Source organism: Mastacembelus armatus, chromosome 22 (assembly GCF_900324485.2).
Source record: "Mastacembelus armatus chromosome 22, fMasArm1.2, whole genome shotgun sequence".
NCBI lineage: Eukaryota > Metazoa > Chordata > Actinopteri > Synbranchiformes > Mastacembelidae > Mastacembelus > Mastacembelus armatus.
In genome coordinates, this window is record NC_046654.1 from 3437214 (window position 1) to 3456047 (window position 18834).

The 18834-nt window shown below is 42.3% G+C and overlaps 1 protein-coding gene across 1 annotated transcript; it reads right to left on the reverse strand.

The window, feature by feature from the left end:
• Positions 1–75: 75 nt before the first annotated feature.
• Positions 76–18473, reverse strand: trip11 (thyroid hormone receptor interactor 11). The gene is made up of 21 exons (XM_026298873.1): positions 18335–18473; positions 16022–16098; positions 15588–15698; positions 15212–15514; positions 14689–14757; positions 14428–14593; positions 13895–14221; positions 13709–13749; positions 13489–13587; positions 12979–13182; positions 9754–12801; positions 9405–9545; positions 8894–9087; positions 8468–8631; positions 8247–8350; positions 6869–6968; positions 5579–5660; positions 5063–5177; positions 2904–3026; positions 1795–1939; positions 76–1647 (listed from the first exon to the last, which is right to left on the reverse strand). The coding sequence occupies exons 1-21, from the start codon at positions 18471–18473 to the stop codon at positions 1436–1438; spliced, it is 5964 nt and encodes a 1987-aa protein (XP_026154658.1). The 3' UTR covers positions 76–1435.
• Between the last annotated feature and the right edge of the window lie 361 nt (positions 18474–18834).

Consider the following 18834-nt stretch of genomic DNA (forward strand, 5'->3'; position numbering starts at 1 on the left):
TGGTCCAGACGACAATCTGTACAAACTGTAGTAGTCTCAATGCAAGAATGTAATAAAAGACAAAAGGAGCCTCAGTAAGGGTCAGCAGTACCTTTATTTGATTTGAAATTCCAATTAGGTCATCGATACTAACCCAGAACATCCAAGTTCCAAATAATCCAACACCTTTTGGATATTTCTGAGTTTCAGAATTAACGTGTACAAAAATGATTTTAGTCACTGGTCGTACTTTTATTAATCCACCTGGGGAAACCCTGTAACATTCCTGCAGCAGCTGATAGATGTCTATACAAAATGTGAAGCAGTTCACGTTAACGCCAGGCTCTGGACGATAAAAGTCACTAGATTAAAGATTTACCCAGCGCAGAGTCAATATAGCACTGATGCAATAGCAGGTTAACTTACCCAGTACCAAGGGGCTGCTCTGACCCACTGTGGCATTTATTATTCAATACTGCTGGGTCACTGGATCCAAACTGATCTTGGATAATTCTCTGCGTATTGGTACTGGTGCTATGGACCAGATGCTGGGTTAATATCATTCAGTGTTTTTCAGAGTGTGGTCAGGTAAATCCTTTTCAATGTGCAGATTTTACATTTTGTAAATATATATTTATATTAACCATTTACAATCCTGATTATACAACTATCTAATTAGCAAAAATTCAGGCACTTTACTTCCAGAACTCCTGTAGTGCCTATAAACAGGAAAAACGCCACCCATTTACATATACATTACTATATAATAGTATTATACTTAAAGATAGGAACAGTCTCAATCCTCTGATCAACCACAGTCAGCAGTAACTGCCATAATTACAACGCTTGTTGCATATAACAGTCTGGCTGTCTGGAAAAACATAAGATTTAGTAAAAATGTCTTTATGGTTTTAACAGATGTACTGAACCGCATAAATCTCCACACAGCCGGCTGCTGCCAGAGAGGTCCTAGCCCAGTCCTGGATACGAAACAGTTCACTGCATCGTTGAAAAGACAAAAAAGCTCAACAGACAAGAAAATAAACCTTCAATCTAAGTTAAAGGATAAAAAGTGAAGGACATGTGTTGTTTCCTCTTTCAAACAGAGGTGATGATTACACGGTGAGTTTATAAGGTCACAGAGCTGATGAGATGGATGAAAGTCTCCTTCTAAATGACCCGCAACTTGGAAATACTCTCATCCTGTGCCCTTAGTGGTGATTTTCAAGTTGTGGGTTTAAAAGCTAACAATCATGTGGAATAGGAAACATTTTTACCTACATAATTGGAGACTATGTTGCATAGAAGCCTTCATAATTATCTGATCATTTATTCTGGATGGAAATAAAAAAGAGCAGCAATAAGGTTCAAGCCTCCTCAGATAACTCAGTCTGTGTAGTGTAACACTCATGTCGGATCAATTACGACATCTAACTGGCACCCACTGTGGGACTGATCACTGCTTTAACAAGTCTTTGAGCACAGCTCCACCACTGGCCTCAGCTGAGACCGGAACAGGTGTGAAGGTGGGCAGGGCATCAGAAATGGGCTTCATCAGCAGGTGACCTGAGCCGCCAGAGCCGGAGCCAGCCAGCAGTGGCACGGCTGCAGAGCGAGGGGCAAGGAAGGGATTGGCCTCGCCGGCTCGCTTGCTGGCTGCTACAGCTCCTGTGAGGGGACAGGCTGACAGTTAAATTGGGGCTGATGGGTCTGAGGATTCAGGACAATGAGCAACACCTCCAGTCTGACATGACCAATTAAACACAGGAGAAAGAAACCTAGTGGCAGTGTTTTATTCCCAGAGGGGTTGTTTACCTGCGGGGGTGTTGGAAGCAGCACTGCTGGTTCTTCTCAGAGGCGGGTCGCTCAGGGGCTTAATGTCATGAACTGGAAGCTTTGGTGCGGGCAGTGAAGGAGTTGACTCTATTTCCAGGAACCTTACAAACATCTCTGAGAAGGACTGCAAAAATAAAAGGACAGGACAGAGTGTAGTGCTGAAACACTCAGATACTTCGCCGATCAATAAACCTGCTCAGGGTGAATGTCCACTCTGCCCTGAACTAGGATGAACAGGTAACTTCAGCTTAGCTCCAGCAGGATGGGTACACTTCGGCAGAACACATGGCTGCTAGGAACCAAAGTGAACCAGCTGAATTACAGTGTCCAATCATTCACTCTGCTGCCATAAATAAATGTCCCCTGTGTCCCAGAGAATCATCACATTAATCTGCTTCTGTCCTCGACTTTACACAGTTTTATAACAAGCTTCAGATCCACAGCTTCACTTTTTTGGTTCACTCCACCACCAGTGTCATTTTTGGCAGAAGCAGGAAGCTGTTTTCAAACAAAAGCATTTGTTTTATTTTACTAATTATATAAAACAAAATTTTCTGCTGATGTAATTTTAATGGGCATTTCCTCAGAAAGATTTGTGTTTTCTTCACTTACACTCAGCGTTTTTGCTCTGATGCAAATTTACAAAGTTGTGTGTTCATAACATGTTGATATTTCTAGGTTTCGCAGCTCATTTTTCTACATTGAAATCCATAATTCTGCTGAACAGACGAGAGGTTTGTCATGTGGGCACATGTTGCATGAGGCATAGCATGTATGTTTCTCTACAATTGAGGTATGTGAGTTTATCTTTTCTGCAAGAATGCATTTTCAGTGTTAGTGTCAGTCCATTTTATAATGGATAGTTGTTGATCTCCTGTTTTCCTGTAGCTCTTTCAGCTGCGAGACTGTAAATGCTTTGTTTGTTTACATGTCCAGTGCTTTAATTGCAAAGAGTGGTCCATGTGTGTTATACAACACAAAGTACACGTGCACTCATGTGTGTTCTGCTGGTCAGGTGTGAATATAGCTGTACTATACAAACCGTGTGTCCATGTGTTAAAAAAAGAACCTAATGTGTTGTTTCTTACTGAGTTGAGCCCTTGGCCACTGGTGGGCCTCTGTGGAGTGTTTGGGACGCTTTGTGCTCCTCTGCCTCCCAGCCAGCTTGAAACCCATCCAGTAACACCATGCCTTCCATCGTCCTGCAGCATCTGCAGATGGGAGATAAATAGTGACGACAAAGATTATGAGAAAGACCCAAGTCTCCAAATCATCACAGGTTCATATTGTTCATTCAGCATCTTTCCGAAGAGAAGATTTTCTTGTGCTTTCCGATTATTTCAGTTTGATTTGCTCCTGGTTTCCTCTCTGCTTGCAACCACTTTCTGGAAAATTATTTTGTGGACCCACTCATGAGTTAAACTCATTGTACAGACACTGGACTTTCACTGACGGCTGACACTCTCAGGAGAAACATGTGGATTTATCATACACTGTCATTCAAACCCCCCAATCATCAGCCTCATTTGCCTGGCAGGATCCAGCTGGATGGACCACATGCTGTATATGGAGTCTACAGATCACAGCTTTGGGCTTAAAAGGCACTAGAAGGATGATACAAGCTGCTCCATTGACGCCAACTCTGAAAATTCAGCAGGTTTTGTGGGAGGCTTGGCTGCTGTAAACATGAGTGGAAAACTGAAATAGCATTTACAGGAGATGAGGAAGTGATGAAAAAAACAAAGAGGAATGACCTCCAACAGAGTAAAAATGGGTCGTCTGAGGAGTTGTTATCACATTTGCCCCTCACCCTGTATCTGTTTTCCTTTAAGAGTGTTGGGTAATATACTTTGGAATCGCTGGATGGAGTCCCACAGGGCTCCTGCCAGATCTGCATAAGGAAATGCTTTCTTTTTCAGGGCTGAGCTCTGAGAGGATTTTCAGGGGCTGCTGGAGTTACTGTTGGACAGTGAGTTTTTTAGTTTTCCTCTCAAGGACATGTTTAAATAATTAAACATTTCAAAAACTGAAAAGGAGCCTATTGTGTTACGGTCCAAGTATGTAAATAGTAAAATCAAACTTTACTGATGGCATTAGTCCCTTGTACAACCAGCATTCTTATTGGACACTGACTCAGAAGAACTGCCAGTGTCACAGCCCTGACATGAATTCCAGCTTTGTGAAGCTCCCGATGAAGGTTATGCTGTTTGTTAAGACAATGGCACAGCAGTGTTTAACTTTACACTTTACAGATTTCTTACACTCGACTTCTATATTTTAGCAACAAAAAGGACTTTCCCCAACACAATCATAAAAACATATCTTGTAGTGTTTATTCAGAGTTTTATCAAAAAGAATATAAAGTGTTAGATGTCCTTGAAGTCAGGCTAGCTGTTTCTCTGTTTGGTCTTTAGGCTAAGCTAAGCTAAGCTAAGAGTCAGCTGGTGGCAGGTTTATATTTACTGGACAAATGTGAGAGTGGTATCAATCTTTTCAAAGACAAAGAGACAAAGACAACAAAAACATTCAAGTCTCAAGCTTTGGTTTGGTGAAAGTTTCTCTTAGGGACTATCCTGTACAGGAATGCAAAAGCAGTTTGAGCTGGTTTTAAAAGATTCCTGCAGTTACACAGTCTGTCCATTAGAGAGCTGATCTGTCATGTGTAAAATGTTCCACTAGTACATATAATGATCACAAACATATTTAACACAAAGTTTTATTTTTTTTTCAACTCTCAACTTAGCCTCAATGTTAGCCTCAAAAGTCCTGCAAAGCTACACTTTTGCATATTTTCAATGATTTATTTTGCACAAGACTGTGTTCACATTATCAGAGAACTAGTCAGACCTCTTAGTAGCTGATACCCTCTGCACTGTAAAATGGCAAATCCACAATCTAGACTTTGCCACTGTTTGTAACTATGATTTACATAAACTCAATTTTTTTTATTTTGGGAAAAAATATTATTAAATCAGTCTTGTATGTGCTTTAGAGCTATTAAGGCTGCTATAAGAAATTCAGTTCAAGAACTAAACAGGTTAAAGAAGCTGTATTTTTGTATCTATTAGTCTGGTGACGTGTCACATATTTATTCCCAATAACATTTGGCACAAAGACACAAACATTGCTCTCTGACTGTTCAAGCCATCATACTGAAATAACATTTTCTTGTCTTTACCTCAGTTTCTGCTCACACACACAAACTGCTTGTGCAAATACTTTGAATACGAGTCAAAAGTCGTCTCACCTTATCAACATCTTCTCGGCTCAGTCCCAGAACACTTCCCATGAGCCTCAGCACATCGGCACGCTTCGTTTTAGGTGTGTGGAAGTATCCCAAGAACAGGTTACGCATCAGGACTCTGGAAACAGAATAACACGAATAACAAGGCATGACGCAATTCAAGGTTCAGAGGAAGTGGCCTCCATCCAGTTTTTATAAACAGCATGAATCATGGATAAAACCAGAATGTATGAATCTTTCAGTTTATCAGAAAAGAAGCTAATTTACCAAATTGATGCATGGTTTTCACTGGACAGAGACAGACTGAAAAAGTTTGCTCAAGTCGCAGGCGTCAACATTGTAAGAGGACTTATTACATTTCTTTATTATAGTGTGACTTTTTATTAACTTTTTTAAATGATGGGGGATTTATCTTGGAAATTTATGACAGTGAAATGAAAACCATGTGAGTATTTAATCATAATCTCATTTGGCTGCATGAAGAAGTGCATAATTTAACCTGAACAGGGCTGAACCTACTTGTCTATCTTCCCCTCTGTGCTGTTCAGAAGGTTCATCAGTTTCCTCTGCGCCTCCTCCAACATCTCCTGCCTCACATCCACTGCAGCACGCACACACACACACACACGCACACACACACATTTTTTAATGTTCACATCACAATGCCCGTTTGTGTCTGTCAGCCATTAACATCACATTCAAGTCAAGTCAGACAAACAATCACTATTCTGAAGTATTTCCATCACCCTCAGACTGTTGCAAACATCTGGAGGAAAAAAAAACAAAAAACAATCAATCCACTCACATTTCAGTGCATGACTAGGTCTCCCAGACTCGTAGTCAAAAATGTGGATTTTTTTTGTAAGACAAATATTAACACTTTATTTGGACTGAAAATATAAGGAGAATTTATCAATATAACTAAAATCTGAAAAAAGCAAATTGCATTTTCTGCTTCCAAGCAGGAAAAAAGACACACTGTTATACATTTTTATACAAATTATTCAGTTTGTATTTTTGCTTGAAACAAATGAAATTTCCAGCTAAATGTGACTTGAGGTTCAAAATTGTATTTATTGTGCTGCTGCACAATCTCATTTGGTTAGAGGAGTATGAGTCTGGAAATACCATCAGAACTGTTTGTTGTGCTGTTTAAAGATCTTTTTAACAAGGTATTTACTTTAGAGAAGATCATATTTTAACTCTGTACATCAGAACATTCTCACAATTATTCATCTATTAATAAACCAAATGTACATTTCCCATAGGTGACTGTAAACGAAATATATAACCTATATATAGCCTCCCATCAGGTTTAAACAAATACAGTGTGTGAACACCAGCCAGAGTGGCAAAAAAAAAAAAACTGTCTGAGAATTTGCTCTGATGTAAGTGCAATATCTGTGTGATAAGAGTGAAATCTGCTGAGTGTGACACTCAAATAATACAGTCGATCCTAAACAGCTAAATTTCAGAGTTTCACTTATTTTGTCTGCTATTCATCCAGGGATAAGGAAGAAAGAAACATGATCTAGAGAAAGCCAGCAGAGAATGGCAGGGACCCTCGTTAACATTAAAGATAAGTCATGTAATGTAGAGCTGTGGTCCTTCATTCAAACAGACATATAAAAGTTTAAAGACATTTATTTTTATTACAACCTAATGAAAACACCTTTATTTTGCTGTAAAACTGGAAAGTATACAAGGAGTTTTCTCTGATAATTCAATCGTTCCCATTCGAAATTTGTAGTGGAAAAAGAAAGATGTGTGCAGACGTATGGCTGGTGCAAACACTCAGCTGCACCTCACCTTGTTTTTTCAGCTCTTCGATTTGTTCCTCCTTCAGATCGAGCTGATCCGTGAGGCGAGAGGCTGAATCTAGAGCAGCGTTGGCCTCATCGAGGTTCAGCTGACAGAGAGCACAGGACCGTTACATTCACATACAGTGGTTTTGATTCAACTGCAGTAACTGTCAGCAAGAGTATTCGGCATAAACAGGTTTTCAGTGATTTTTCTTTGTTTCTATTATTTTTTACACCAAACAGTGAAGTAACACACATGGAATTACATAGTAAGCAAAAACTGGGTAAACAAAGCAAAATATGTTCTGGATTTCTAGATTCTTCAAAGTAGCCACCTTTCAATTTGGGCACTCTTGGCAGTCTCTCAACCAGCTACATGAGGTGGTCACCTGGAATCCAACAGTCTTGGAGATCCAACATATGGTGAGCACTTGTTGGCGGCTTTTCCTTCTCTCTGTGATCCAACACATCCCAGACCATCTCAACTGGGTTAAATTCAGGTGAAGGTGGACTCCAGCAGTCTCCTTACATATCATGGAGGTGTGTTTAGAGCCACTTTCAGAAAACTAACAGTGTCACCAACAAAGCAGCCCCACACATGCAGATACCATCCATTCACCTTCACTGTGTCTCAAACATATGGCAGCTGGAACCAGAAACCTCCAATCTGGACTCATCAGATCATACACCCGTCTGATGTCCATTCCTTGTTGTGGTTCTTCTGCAGCAGTTTGACCATGAAGTCCTGATCCTCAGTCTCCTCTGAGCAGATCATGTTCTGAGGCTGGTCACTCTAAAGAACTTCTCCTCAGCAGCAGAGGGAACTCTCGCTCTTCCTTTCCTGACTTTCTTCTCAGTGTTTCATGGTTTTTGTAGCTGCACTTAAAGAACTTTTTCTTTTCTGGGCTCACAGACCTTCATGTCTTAAAGTGAGGATGGTGGGTTGTTTCTCTTCACTTGCCATCAAATAGTTTAGTCCAGTAGTTAAACTGGTCTATTTGTTGTACACCAACACTCCCTCTGCACAACACAACTATTGGTCTCACAGAGATTAAGAAGGAAAGAGATCCCAGCAGTTAACCTGTGACAAAGCTCACCTGTAACCCTACAACCATCCAGGTGACTGCATCATGAAGCTGGTTAAGATACTGCCAACAGTGTGCAAAGCTATCAAGGCAAACAGTGGCTGCTATGAGGAATTTAGAAATTATGAATTTTTTTTTGCTTACTACAGAGTCCCATATGTGTTATTTCATAGATTTGATGTCTCTTAGGGCTAATCTACACTGTAGAAAATAACACGGACTTTGAATGAGAAACTATATATGTATATAAATAAATCAGGCATAAGTGAAATGAATTGATTTTATGATCAACTAGTTTACCTGCAGTGCAGATGCTTGGTCTTCTAGTCTCTGAGCTTTTCTTTTCCAATCCTCCTTCTCCCTCTTGTGTTTCTCCAGTTCTGCTGAGTACATGGCTTTCTCCTCTGAAGGGGAAAGGAAGTGCAACATTATCATTATTATTACTGTATTCTTACAATGACAAAGTTCACTACATCTTTAAATGGATCTTGTGAATGATAAAGATGGAGCAGCTAACTAGCCTTGTTGGAATTGCTCTAGCACCATCTGCAGGTTGGAGAGTGACACTGCGTACTGGTTGACTTGTTCCTGGGAGGTCATGAGCTGGGCGAGTGCATTGTCCCTCTGCTTCATCACTTCACTTAGCTGCTCCTGCAGAGACTCCACCTGCATACTGGCCTGTTGGCTGGAGGCAGAGAACAGCCAAGTAAGAAAAAGGAGGAATGACTTTAAATATTAAACTTCATTTAAAATCAGTGTAAAGCAACTCTGTACTAGACCATCGAGGATCCTCAAAAGACAAACGGGAACAAGAAGAGGTATGAACCAAAATTGTCTCACCCCACTGGCAACAACATTTTCAAAGTCCTTATCAAAACAGCACAGATCTAAAACAAAGCAAAGACACACACACACACACACACACACACTAGTCAGTCTAAGCTAACCTGGCATTCTCCACAGCACTTGACGATGTTGCCAGTTTCTCGTCGAGCATTGCCACCCTCCTGCGAAGCTCTGTCTCTCTGTCCTCTGCAGCGAGAGCTTCTCTTGTGTACGAGTCCTCGATCTCCAAAAGGTGATTACGCAACCTCTCCAGCTCCAAACTGAGCCGCTGTTCTTTGTCCCTCATATGCTGCAGCTGTGAACAAAACATAAACATTGTCAAATGTAGTTCTCTAGTTTCAATTTTGATGGATTGGAAAAGTCATTATTTTCTATTTAAGGAAATAACGGTTGGTGTATTATTTGAAATTAGATGTTATATTGTTTTGTCCATATGCAGAAACCCAGATATGAAAGATGAGATCTTCTCTATTTTGATAGTTACCTGATAAAAGACAGTGACTACAAGATCACACCTGCTTTGAATTTGTTTTGCACATAATGCAAGTCAGAATTAAGCAAACTCAGACTCAGCAGCTACACAGCAATTAATGAAAGGGTGAGCCTTCCTACCTCAGTCTGTACTGCTGTTGTCTCCATTTGTTTCTGCTTGAGTGCCATCATCACCTGATCTCGCTCCTGCTGGAATGCCACAGCTTTATCCTGCATGGACTTCAATTCATTCAGGAGCTGATTTAGCTCACCGGACTTACCCTGTATCACAACACACGGAGATAAAACCATGAATCCAATTAAACAAAGAATATGAGAGAAATCAAATCCACAGTTTAAAATCACTTTGATGAACGCATAATTAATCAGGAAGAGTATTTAAATATATATTTCACTAAAAAACAGTTTCTCTACTAAAACAAACATTCATCCTACAGTAAGAATATATTTCATCTTGGGTGCAACTGACCTGCTCTTTGTCCTTGAGCATCCTCTCCACAGTTGCAGCTTTCTCGCTCATTGCACTCAGCTCAAACTCCTTCTCTCGCAGCAGGAGGGAAACCTGCATGTTCGTTTCCTGCAGTGCCCTGAACTCTGACTCTTTCTCTCGAGAACGTGCAGCCACCAGTTCGTTCTCCTCCTTCAGGTTCTTCACATCCATTTCCAGAATAAGAGCACGCTCTTTCAGGTTTGTCACAGCCTGCTTCAGCACCTCATTGTCATTCTCCCGGTTACGCAGTGCGTCACTGACCTGAATTAGCTGGTCACCTTTGGTTTTGATTAGAAGGTCTTTCTCCCTCACAGATCTCTGCTGGGCTTCCAGCCGCTCTCTGATCTGCCGAATTTCCTCAGCCTGACTTCTCTGCTCGCTCTCTGAGGCAGAGGCTGAGTTTGAGAGCCGGTGGTTGTTCTCCTGAAGAGTTCTGATCATGTTTTCTCTCTCAGACAGCTGAGCTTGCAATCGAACAAGCTCTTCCTGCAGGTTGTCGCTGCTTGCAGGAGGAGCTGACTGGTGTCTTGAAGCATCAGCTGTGAGTGGAGTTCCACTAGACTGAGCAACAACAACTTCAGGAGTCTGTCCTACGCTGTCCAGTTTACCCAGCAGGACATCTTTGGTGGTGCTGAGCTGTGTGATGGTCTGCTGGACCTGAGCGAGTTCCAGACTCAGACTTCCCAGTCTTTTCTCCTTCTGCTCATAGCTGTGGATGAGCCGAGCGTAGTCCACTGACAGCTTGGAGCTACAGTCGCTGTCGGCAGAGATCTGACCCTGTAGTTTGATCAGCTCCTCCTGCAGCTGAGCGGACTCGTGCTGCATGTTCTTGACTGTCGTGATCACCTGCTGCTTCCACTCTTCCATCTTCTTCACCTGCTGCTTCAGCGTGTCCCTCTCCTGAAGCAGCTCCTCAAACTGGTTGCTGCTGACGCCACCCATGCCGGCACCACTCTCTCCTCCTGATGAGGACTGCAGGACGGTCACCAGGGTTTGGCACTTTTGGGTCAGAGCATCAATCTCTATGTCCTTCTCCCTGATGATGCGGGACAAGTTCTGGATGGTCTCCTTGAACATCTCTTGGCTTCCTGAGGGATCACTCATGTTGGAGAGGCGTTGGTTCTCCTGCTGAAGCTTCACCAATGCCGCTTCCTTGCCTGCCATGATATCCATGAGGCGGTGATAGTCAGAACGAAGCTGGCTGTTTTCTCTCGTCTTCTCGTTAAGCACGGCTAGCACTTGTTCTCTCTCCACAGCGTACGCCTGCAGCTGCTGCTGTAGAAACATGACATCCTGGCTGTGTCCACCACCTCCACCCATGGAGACTCTGGCATGAAGGGCCTGGATCTCCAGATCCTTCTGCAGGATCATCTGGGAGAGTTTACCCACTTCATCGCGAGACACCACCAGCTGGTCGAGCTGTCTAGTCAGTGAGAGGTTCTTCTCATTCAGCTGATTGATCTCAGTCTCCTTTTCCTTGATGCCCCTTACCAGTCTCTCTAGTTCCACTTTAGACAGGTCGTGCTTCTCATTGCCATTCTCTTGATTTAGAGCCTGGGTCTTGTCCTCCTGTAGGATGACTTCTCCGTGCACAGGCGGCGAGTCAGCACGACCCCGACTCTCACTGAGCTGATCTACAGTTTTCTGTAGCTGGGATATCTCTTCATCTCTGGCATGGATTAGTCTGTCATAGTTGAGTGTGGTCTGCTGATGGCGAGCATGAGCCTGCTCCAGCTCACTCTGCTGTGTCTGAAGGGACTGCTGTGACAGAAGCAGGGAGGCCTGCTGCTCCTCCAAGGTTCTCCTCAGAGTCTGGACCTCCTCCTCCAGGCTGTTCCTGGAGGACTTGAGCTGTGTGATCTCTGTCTCCAGTTCTGTGATGATGTCCAGTGTCCTGGGCTCAGCCAGAGCTTGAGGTCTGCTTTGCTGATCCCTGAGACGATCAATCTCCTCTTTCAAATGGCTATTCTCCTCTTTCATACCTCCCAGCTGTTTATCTTTCTCCTCCAGTGCCTGTCTGAGAGCTTCAGCTTCTTTGGTTGTGACTGAGATACTGTTCTCCATCTCTGCCTGTAAATCAGCAGCATTTTGTTTTAAAGTGTCCATGAATACGTCTTTCTCTTGCAGCAGATCTGTCAGCTGCTTCTGTCCGGCAACTGTGATCGAAAGCATCTCATTGGTGTCTCTGTGATCAGATGCCAACTGTTCCATGTCTCTCTTCAGCTGAGCTATTTCCATGTCCTTCTCCTGGTTGAGCTTGATGGCGCGCTCATGCTCCATCTGTAAAGCAGAGGCATCCATGGAGCGAGCTCGAGTCAATTCCTCGATCGTCTGCTGGTACTGCTTTTCCTGCTCTGCCAGTCTCCTCTCAGCCTGTCTCAGCTCGCCTTCCAGCTGAGTCTTCTCCAGCTTCAGCGCTTCGATGCGAGTGTCTCTTTCCCGTACTGTCCTGTTCAAAGATGCCTGGCTTTCCTTCATCTGCTTGGTCAGTTCATCAACCTTACCCACAACCTGTTCACTCTCTACCTTCAACCTCCTGTTCTCCATCTTCAATTCATAGTCCTCAGACATCACCTTTTCCTGAGCGCTCCTCATCTCATCCAACTCTCTCCTGAGGTCTGATAACTCCCTCTCCTTCACTGCTAGCTCCTCTTTAGTTCCCAGTGCTTCAGTTCCTCTCCCCTCTGCCTGATCCAGTTCTGCTTTGGCAGAAGACAGTTGCTCATCTCTCTCCTGCAAAGTCTTCTTCAGCTCTGTGATTTCTCTTCGTGCCTCCCTGCTCTGCTCCTGTGCGTGTCCCAGTTTGTCTTTCAGCTCCTTCACTGTCTGTTCTAACTGCTGTTTGCCCATGTGCAGGTCATTGAGAGTGAAAGCACTCTGGCTCATTCTCTCCTTTTGGGTGACCAGCTCTTGTTCCAGTGTCTTTCTCTGGTCTTTGGTTGTGCTGAGCTCTGCAGTCAGCCTCGTCAGCTCTGCCTCTGCCTCCTTCAGCTGTCCTGAGAGCTGCTCCTTCACTGAGATCATGTGCTAGAGAAAGAAATGGTTGGCAAAGTTTAGATCGTGTCATTAAAGTCTTGTCAGAACAATAAAAATTAAGTAGACCACTTGTTTTGAACTTTGATAGAATTACAAGTCCTTAGACCTGAATGCTAATAAAACATAAACTAACAACAAAATAACAACGAGCCCCAGGATCAGTCAGACCTGTGTTGCCTCCTGGTTTTGTCGGTCTAGCTCCTCTAGCTCAGACATCAGGTTGTCACGCTCCTCCTCAGCCGCTCTTAGGGCATTTTCTTTCCTCTCCAGCTCCACCTTCATATCCCCCAGGAACTCAGAGTCACCAGACTCAGCACCCTTACTGCTAACCACTTGTTCTTCTGCCATTTTTACTCTTTCTTGCAGACTCAACTGTAAAAAGAGATAAAAGAATTACACTAGGAATATGATATAATTCAAAAAACCTCAGTGGTTTAATCTGTTGCTATCACATTAGTAACATCATTACATCAGGAGAAAGCAAGAGAAAAGTAAAAACAGCCAGAGAAATTAAATAAATACTATTTCACTCTTTGGTTCATTTCATACAGTCATTAACAAGTGACATATTTGTGTTAAAAAGTGCACACAGGCAGGACATACAGTAATTATACATTTAAACTACAGATGCTTTGAGCAGCCTGCAGTTGTTTTATGTTTTGCATCAAATAAACAAACCTTCTCTTGTTCTAGGATGTCCTTTTCACGTTTCAGCGTCCCTATAATGGTGTTCAGCTCTAAGATGTCTGCATGCTCGACTTCTTCCTTTGGTTCGGACTGATTGGTGGAAAAAGTTTTTAAAGTAATAAAGCTGGGAGCAAAAATCAGGAAAGTCTAATACTACAACACAGACAATAGTGACAATCATAGACAATCATAGTTACTGAGCAACACTCACCTCTGTCAGGGTTTTCAGTCTCTGTATTTCTTTTTCTGCAGCTGTAAAGTGGAAATTTTAGTTTAAACACATGAAGTAAAGTATCATATTATAAATCTATATGATGGTTCTTTAAAAAAAAAACAGTTAAACATCAGCAGCATTCAGTATCCGTATTCAACATGAATCAAAATCATGATAATCCACCTGAAAGATTATTTCTTAACATTTGGATCTCATGGTCCAGCTGGGCTTTCTGCAGGGCCTTCCCCTCCTGCTCTTGCACTCGTGTCTGAAGCTCGGTGACAGAAGCCTGCAGCCGGGTGTAGTTCTGAAGCAGCCCGGCGTTTTCGTCCTGGGTCTCATTCTTCTCCAGCTGCAGCGCAGCATGTTTCCTCCGTGCCTCCTCCAGGCTGTGCTGCAGTTCTGCTAGCTGCTTCTCCTGCTGCTCTGCTGTTTCCTGCAGGGACTTTATGGTTTTCTGGAGTTCAGGCAGTTTGGAGGCATCTGATGGGGAACTGGTTTGCCCACCACCTGAAGAGAAGGATGTGGAGGAGGGAGCTCATTTTGTGAGCTGCACTCATTTAGGTAAAACAGTAAAGAAAATATTATATTCAATATGATTTAGCCTTGCTGCTATATTTCACCAAAGAGGAAATAAACACTGATGGACTTAGTGCTATGGTTTGTACAGTTTTCATTTCCAGAGACACAATAACCAATTCCAAAGTGAAGCTAACCACTCTGAATCTGTTCCTCCAGCTCCTCTATTCTCTCCTCATACTCTGCGAGCTCCTCTCTGTGCCGCCGGGTGATGTCGGCCAACTTCTGCCGCTGGGCGTCCTGCAGAGCTGCCAGTTCATGCTGGTGTTCATCCACCTCATGACTCATCTCCTCCCGCAGCTCCTGCTCCGGGGCAGCAATAACATCAAGGTCAGAGTCTCAGAGTCATTACTCTACACTGTGTTTTACATTCTACTATAAGAAACCATTAACAGTACCTTAATGGTCTTCTGAAGTTTGAGAATCTCACCCTGGTCACCATTACCAGCTCCTGTTCCTGTGTTTGCCTGAAACAAAACCATAACTATTGGACCACTGTGATATTAGATATAGTAATACGTGATATGAAGACATTGGAGATCTGCCTCTGTAAGTTTTCCTTAACATTTGTTTGTAACTTACTTGTGCCAGAGAGATGGTGTTTATAGGGTCACTCTGACAACAGAAGCATATTTTCTCACTGAGCTTAAGTGGTGTCTAGACATGCACATACTTTGGATTATTGGCTCAATTCTTGAGATATTGCTGTCTGACATTTCTGCCTCCACCGCAATGGTTTCAAATGTATATTTAAGAAACAACATTCAGAAGTCTATAATAACTTCTATACACACTGTCAGGAACAGCATGACCCAGGATCAGCTCTGCATGTGAAATCTGTCCTGACCCAGGATCAGCATGACCCAGGATCAGCTCTGCATGTGAAATCTGTCCTGCTAAATCAACAGATTTTTTTTTTACCTGAGACACTCGCCTCCAGTGCGCCACCTCTGCCTCCAGACGCATGACTTCCATCGACAGCCTGTTGATCTCCTGCTGCGACCAGATGACGTCGCTGAGGTCCACTTCGTCGCTGTGGAAGCCCTGGTTTGACCCTGAGGGCCGTGACAAGAAAGAGGAAGCAGACGAGGAAGTAGTGATTGAGGAAGTAGTGGTGACGGGCAGCACTGCAGCACCAGTGGAGGCAGACTGGGCCGACTGCTGCAGCTTCTGGACTTCTTCCTGGAGTCCACTCTGTCGAGCTTTCAGGTGACTGATCTCCACCTGGGAAAACACAAATTTATTTTAGGAGCATTATATAACCAATATTTGACTTTTAATATATAGATGTACATACATCCTTTTGTTGCAGAAGAGTTCTGTATTCTGCAGACTGTTGTTTAATTTGGATTTCTGATGCCTCCAGCTTCTCCTCAAGCTCTGCATGGAGTTTTCTTAATCTCTCGTACTGCAACACAAAAAAGATTAAGAAACTAGAAAATTTACCAATTTTAATAAATGATTAAAGTCAAAATGCCAAAAATATACTGATTTCTACTGTTCTCATTTTCTGTGACAGAAAACTGAAAATGTTTAGATTTGTTTAGACAAAAACAATGTGATTATGTGACATGATGGAAATCTTCTGACTTTCATAGATTAAATGTCAATAAATGAATCAAAACATTAATTAATAATGAAAATGGTAGTTGGCAGCAGCCCGACTGAGAGGTCAAACAATTCCAATAATGTAAACAGGTGTATCCTGTCTATGGTAGAAGTGAATCTGACCTCAGATTTCTGAGTGGCAAATGCAGCCTCGACTTCAGCCAACTTGGAATTGGACACCTGCAGTTCTGTGGCAGCATCTGTATTTACAGGATTAAAATAGCACTGAGAATATTACAGGCAGTAAATATATCATGCACCCTTCAAAAATGGAAACATGCAGCAGGAATGAAATATAAAGACCATTAAAAAACCATAAAGACCTGGATCATTTTTATTCAGGTTTCTGACAATGTGAATCTCAAAATGAGAGAAGCTCTGCAGGTTTTTCTACTGCTTAACGCTGCTCACGTGGCTAAAAACATGGCACAGCTGAGCAGGTCAACATTTCTTAAGAACAGGATCTCTGTGATCTTATCAGCTGGATCAAGCTCAATGTTAAAAAAAAAAAAACACATTATAGCAGGCATCTAAGGCCCAGCAAACAGAAGTTTCACATCTGGCCTGGTTGCACCCACCCAGTGATAAGAATTTAAGCTACTGGTTTTTGACTGGAGCTGTGAGTTGGAGATCTGTGGCCAAAGTTCTTCTTGCATCAGCGCTTTATCACTTATTGTCACTTTACATCAGTGATGGTGCTTTTCAGATGTGATGGAGCTCATTTCATTTTCATTTTACCTCATAACATATTCCTGAGCTCCCACGTAGGTCTACACCTGGTGGTGATGGGTTAAACACCATTTACTGATACAGTTTAAGCTCTAACTGAACTCTATCACATCACTCTATATGACCAAGTTTCCAACCTGAAAATAGAAACCACACTATGAATCACCTGCTCTGTTGAATGAAGAAGTGACTGAGGATGGCAGCATCAGGCTTTACAGTGTAAAGGTCAAAGGCAAATAATCGGACATATGAAAAAGAGTTACTGAAACCCTTCTGATGTGAAAACATAACATGGACTTTGGACAAATCCAATCAAAATATGTGAAACCAATAACAATCACTAACCATTTGTCAGAGTATCTCAACACTGCTGAACAAAGTAGCATGTCTTTGGTCTGGCACTCTAAAGTGAAGTGATCTTGACAGATGAACGTGGAAGTTTTCAGTGTGGGTTAACACACTGGGAGGAAAGATGATGCGAAGGGTTTTGTTTACCTTGTAATTAAGTAAACATTATGCATAATCCTGTCTGGTCAGTTTGAAGCACAAAAGCAAAACCGACTTTCCAAACTACCTATCGAAGGCTGGATAGTACTAAAGTATACACATGGCATGGACTATAGACTGTAAATCAAACTGTACACTGCAAGTGATCTCAGCAGTCCACAATTATGACACAATGAGTTATGAGTTTTGTTCTCTTTAACATTTTGTTTGCAAAATAAAAACATACTATTCGTTCAAGTTGTCAGAGACATATTCACTGTCCAGACAGGAGCATTTGACACTGGAGTTCTTACTATTTTAATGTTTCCATATATTTAACAATCAATATGGAAAGAAAATTATTTTTAAATGAAGACACAAACAAGCAGCAGTGAAATTAGTGAAATTTTTTCCTTTACAGAGTCAGTTCCCACATATTTTTAACAGCGGGAGACACGCAGAGGCAGACAGTACTAAATACTGTCATTGAGACTTCACTTTAAATACAAGAAATTAAGAAATGTTTGTTTTACTGTAAATGACCTAAATTCAATTAGAAATAAACAGTCATCAGTCAAATAAGGCACCATAATAAGGATGATTCTCTCAGTATACTAGAGCTAAAATGATTAACTAAGTGTTTAGGACATTTGTTCAAGCTAAATTCCACTGACTGAACTTTCGGCAAATGTCAATATTTGATTTTTTTCCTTTTATGATAATACACTATGTATTTTGGTTCTGAACTCTGGGGAAACAAAAATACCAACTTGGGAGATTAAACTGCCCATATTTTACTGTTCCGATCTTTTAACGACCAAATATATTGATTAATTAAGTTTAATGATCAGCAGATGAACAAATAAGGAAAATAACTATTAGCTGCAGCCACTCGATCTATTATACACACACCTACAAACAATATATCACCACAACAATTTCCACACCTGCCCACTCAAACCTCATGAAGATGATTTATAACTTTAGTTAAGTGTATCTGATGAAATTCAAACTCATATCACCTCAATATCATTTAGGTCAACTCACTATTGTCAAAAGTTATTTTTGAGTTAGCGGAAGGTTTTTCTAGGTTTTTCCGGGCCCCTGACCCTTCAGGGCCCCTCAGCATTACACAGGCACTATAAACTAGTCAATATCAATATCAGATATTGATCACACCATTTGGAAAATAACGGGTATCGTGGCCAAAGACAAACGTACCTCCTACTTCTTCCACTCCTTCCAGTAACATGTCCTTGGTGAAGTTTGATATCTGTCCGGTGAAAGACGACAGGCTCCCGCCGACCTGGCCCAGAGACTGGCCGAGGCCGGAGCCCAGTCCACCCAGCCACGATGACATCCCGAGGGCTGCGAACCAAACAAAAACAGAGCAGGGCCGGTGAGGGCGAGGGGGCTAGCCTAGCTTTGACTCGACAGGTGGGACAACCAGCTCATCCAGCCCCGCTGTGGCCTCTAAAGCACCGGGTTAACGTCCAAACCCACTTTAATCTTCCTGAAGATTCAGGAAAAGTCGCTTTTCAGGCTTGAGACGCTCATTCAGCACAGACCCCGGCTAGGACAGCTGGAGGAATCTGTCAAGACGAACGAGCTAAGTCGCATTTTCTCATCTTTAAACGGGTAATACCGTCAGTGGCGGGTTTACGTCGAGCCCGGTAAACTCTGCGGTGAATTAGCGCAGTATTTCCAGTCGTTTACCTCCG

Excerpts from the sequence above, each read along its gene's own strand:
- trip11 (XM_026298873.1), bottom strand. The coding sequence starts at position 18,473 with ATGTCATCGTGGCTGGGTGGACTGGGCTCCGGCCTCGGCCAGTCTCTG. Across the intron at positions 6,969-8,246 it reads ACCAAGCATCTGCACTGCAG|CTGAACCTCGATGAGGCCAA; the intron begins GTAAACTAGTTG and ends GCTCTCTGTCAG. Across the intron at positions 1,940-2,903 it reads GTGGCCAAGGGCTCAACTCA|TCCTTCTCAGAGATGTTTGT; the intron begins GTAAGAAACAAC and ends TTATTTTTGCAG.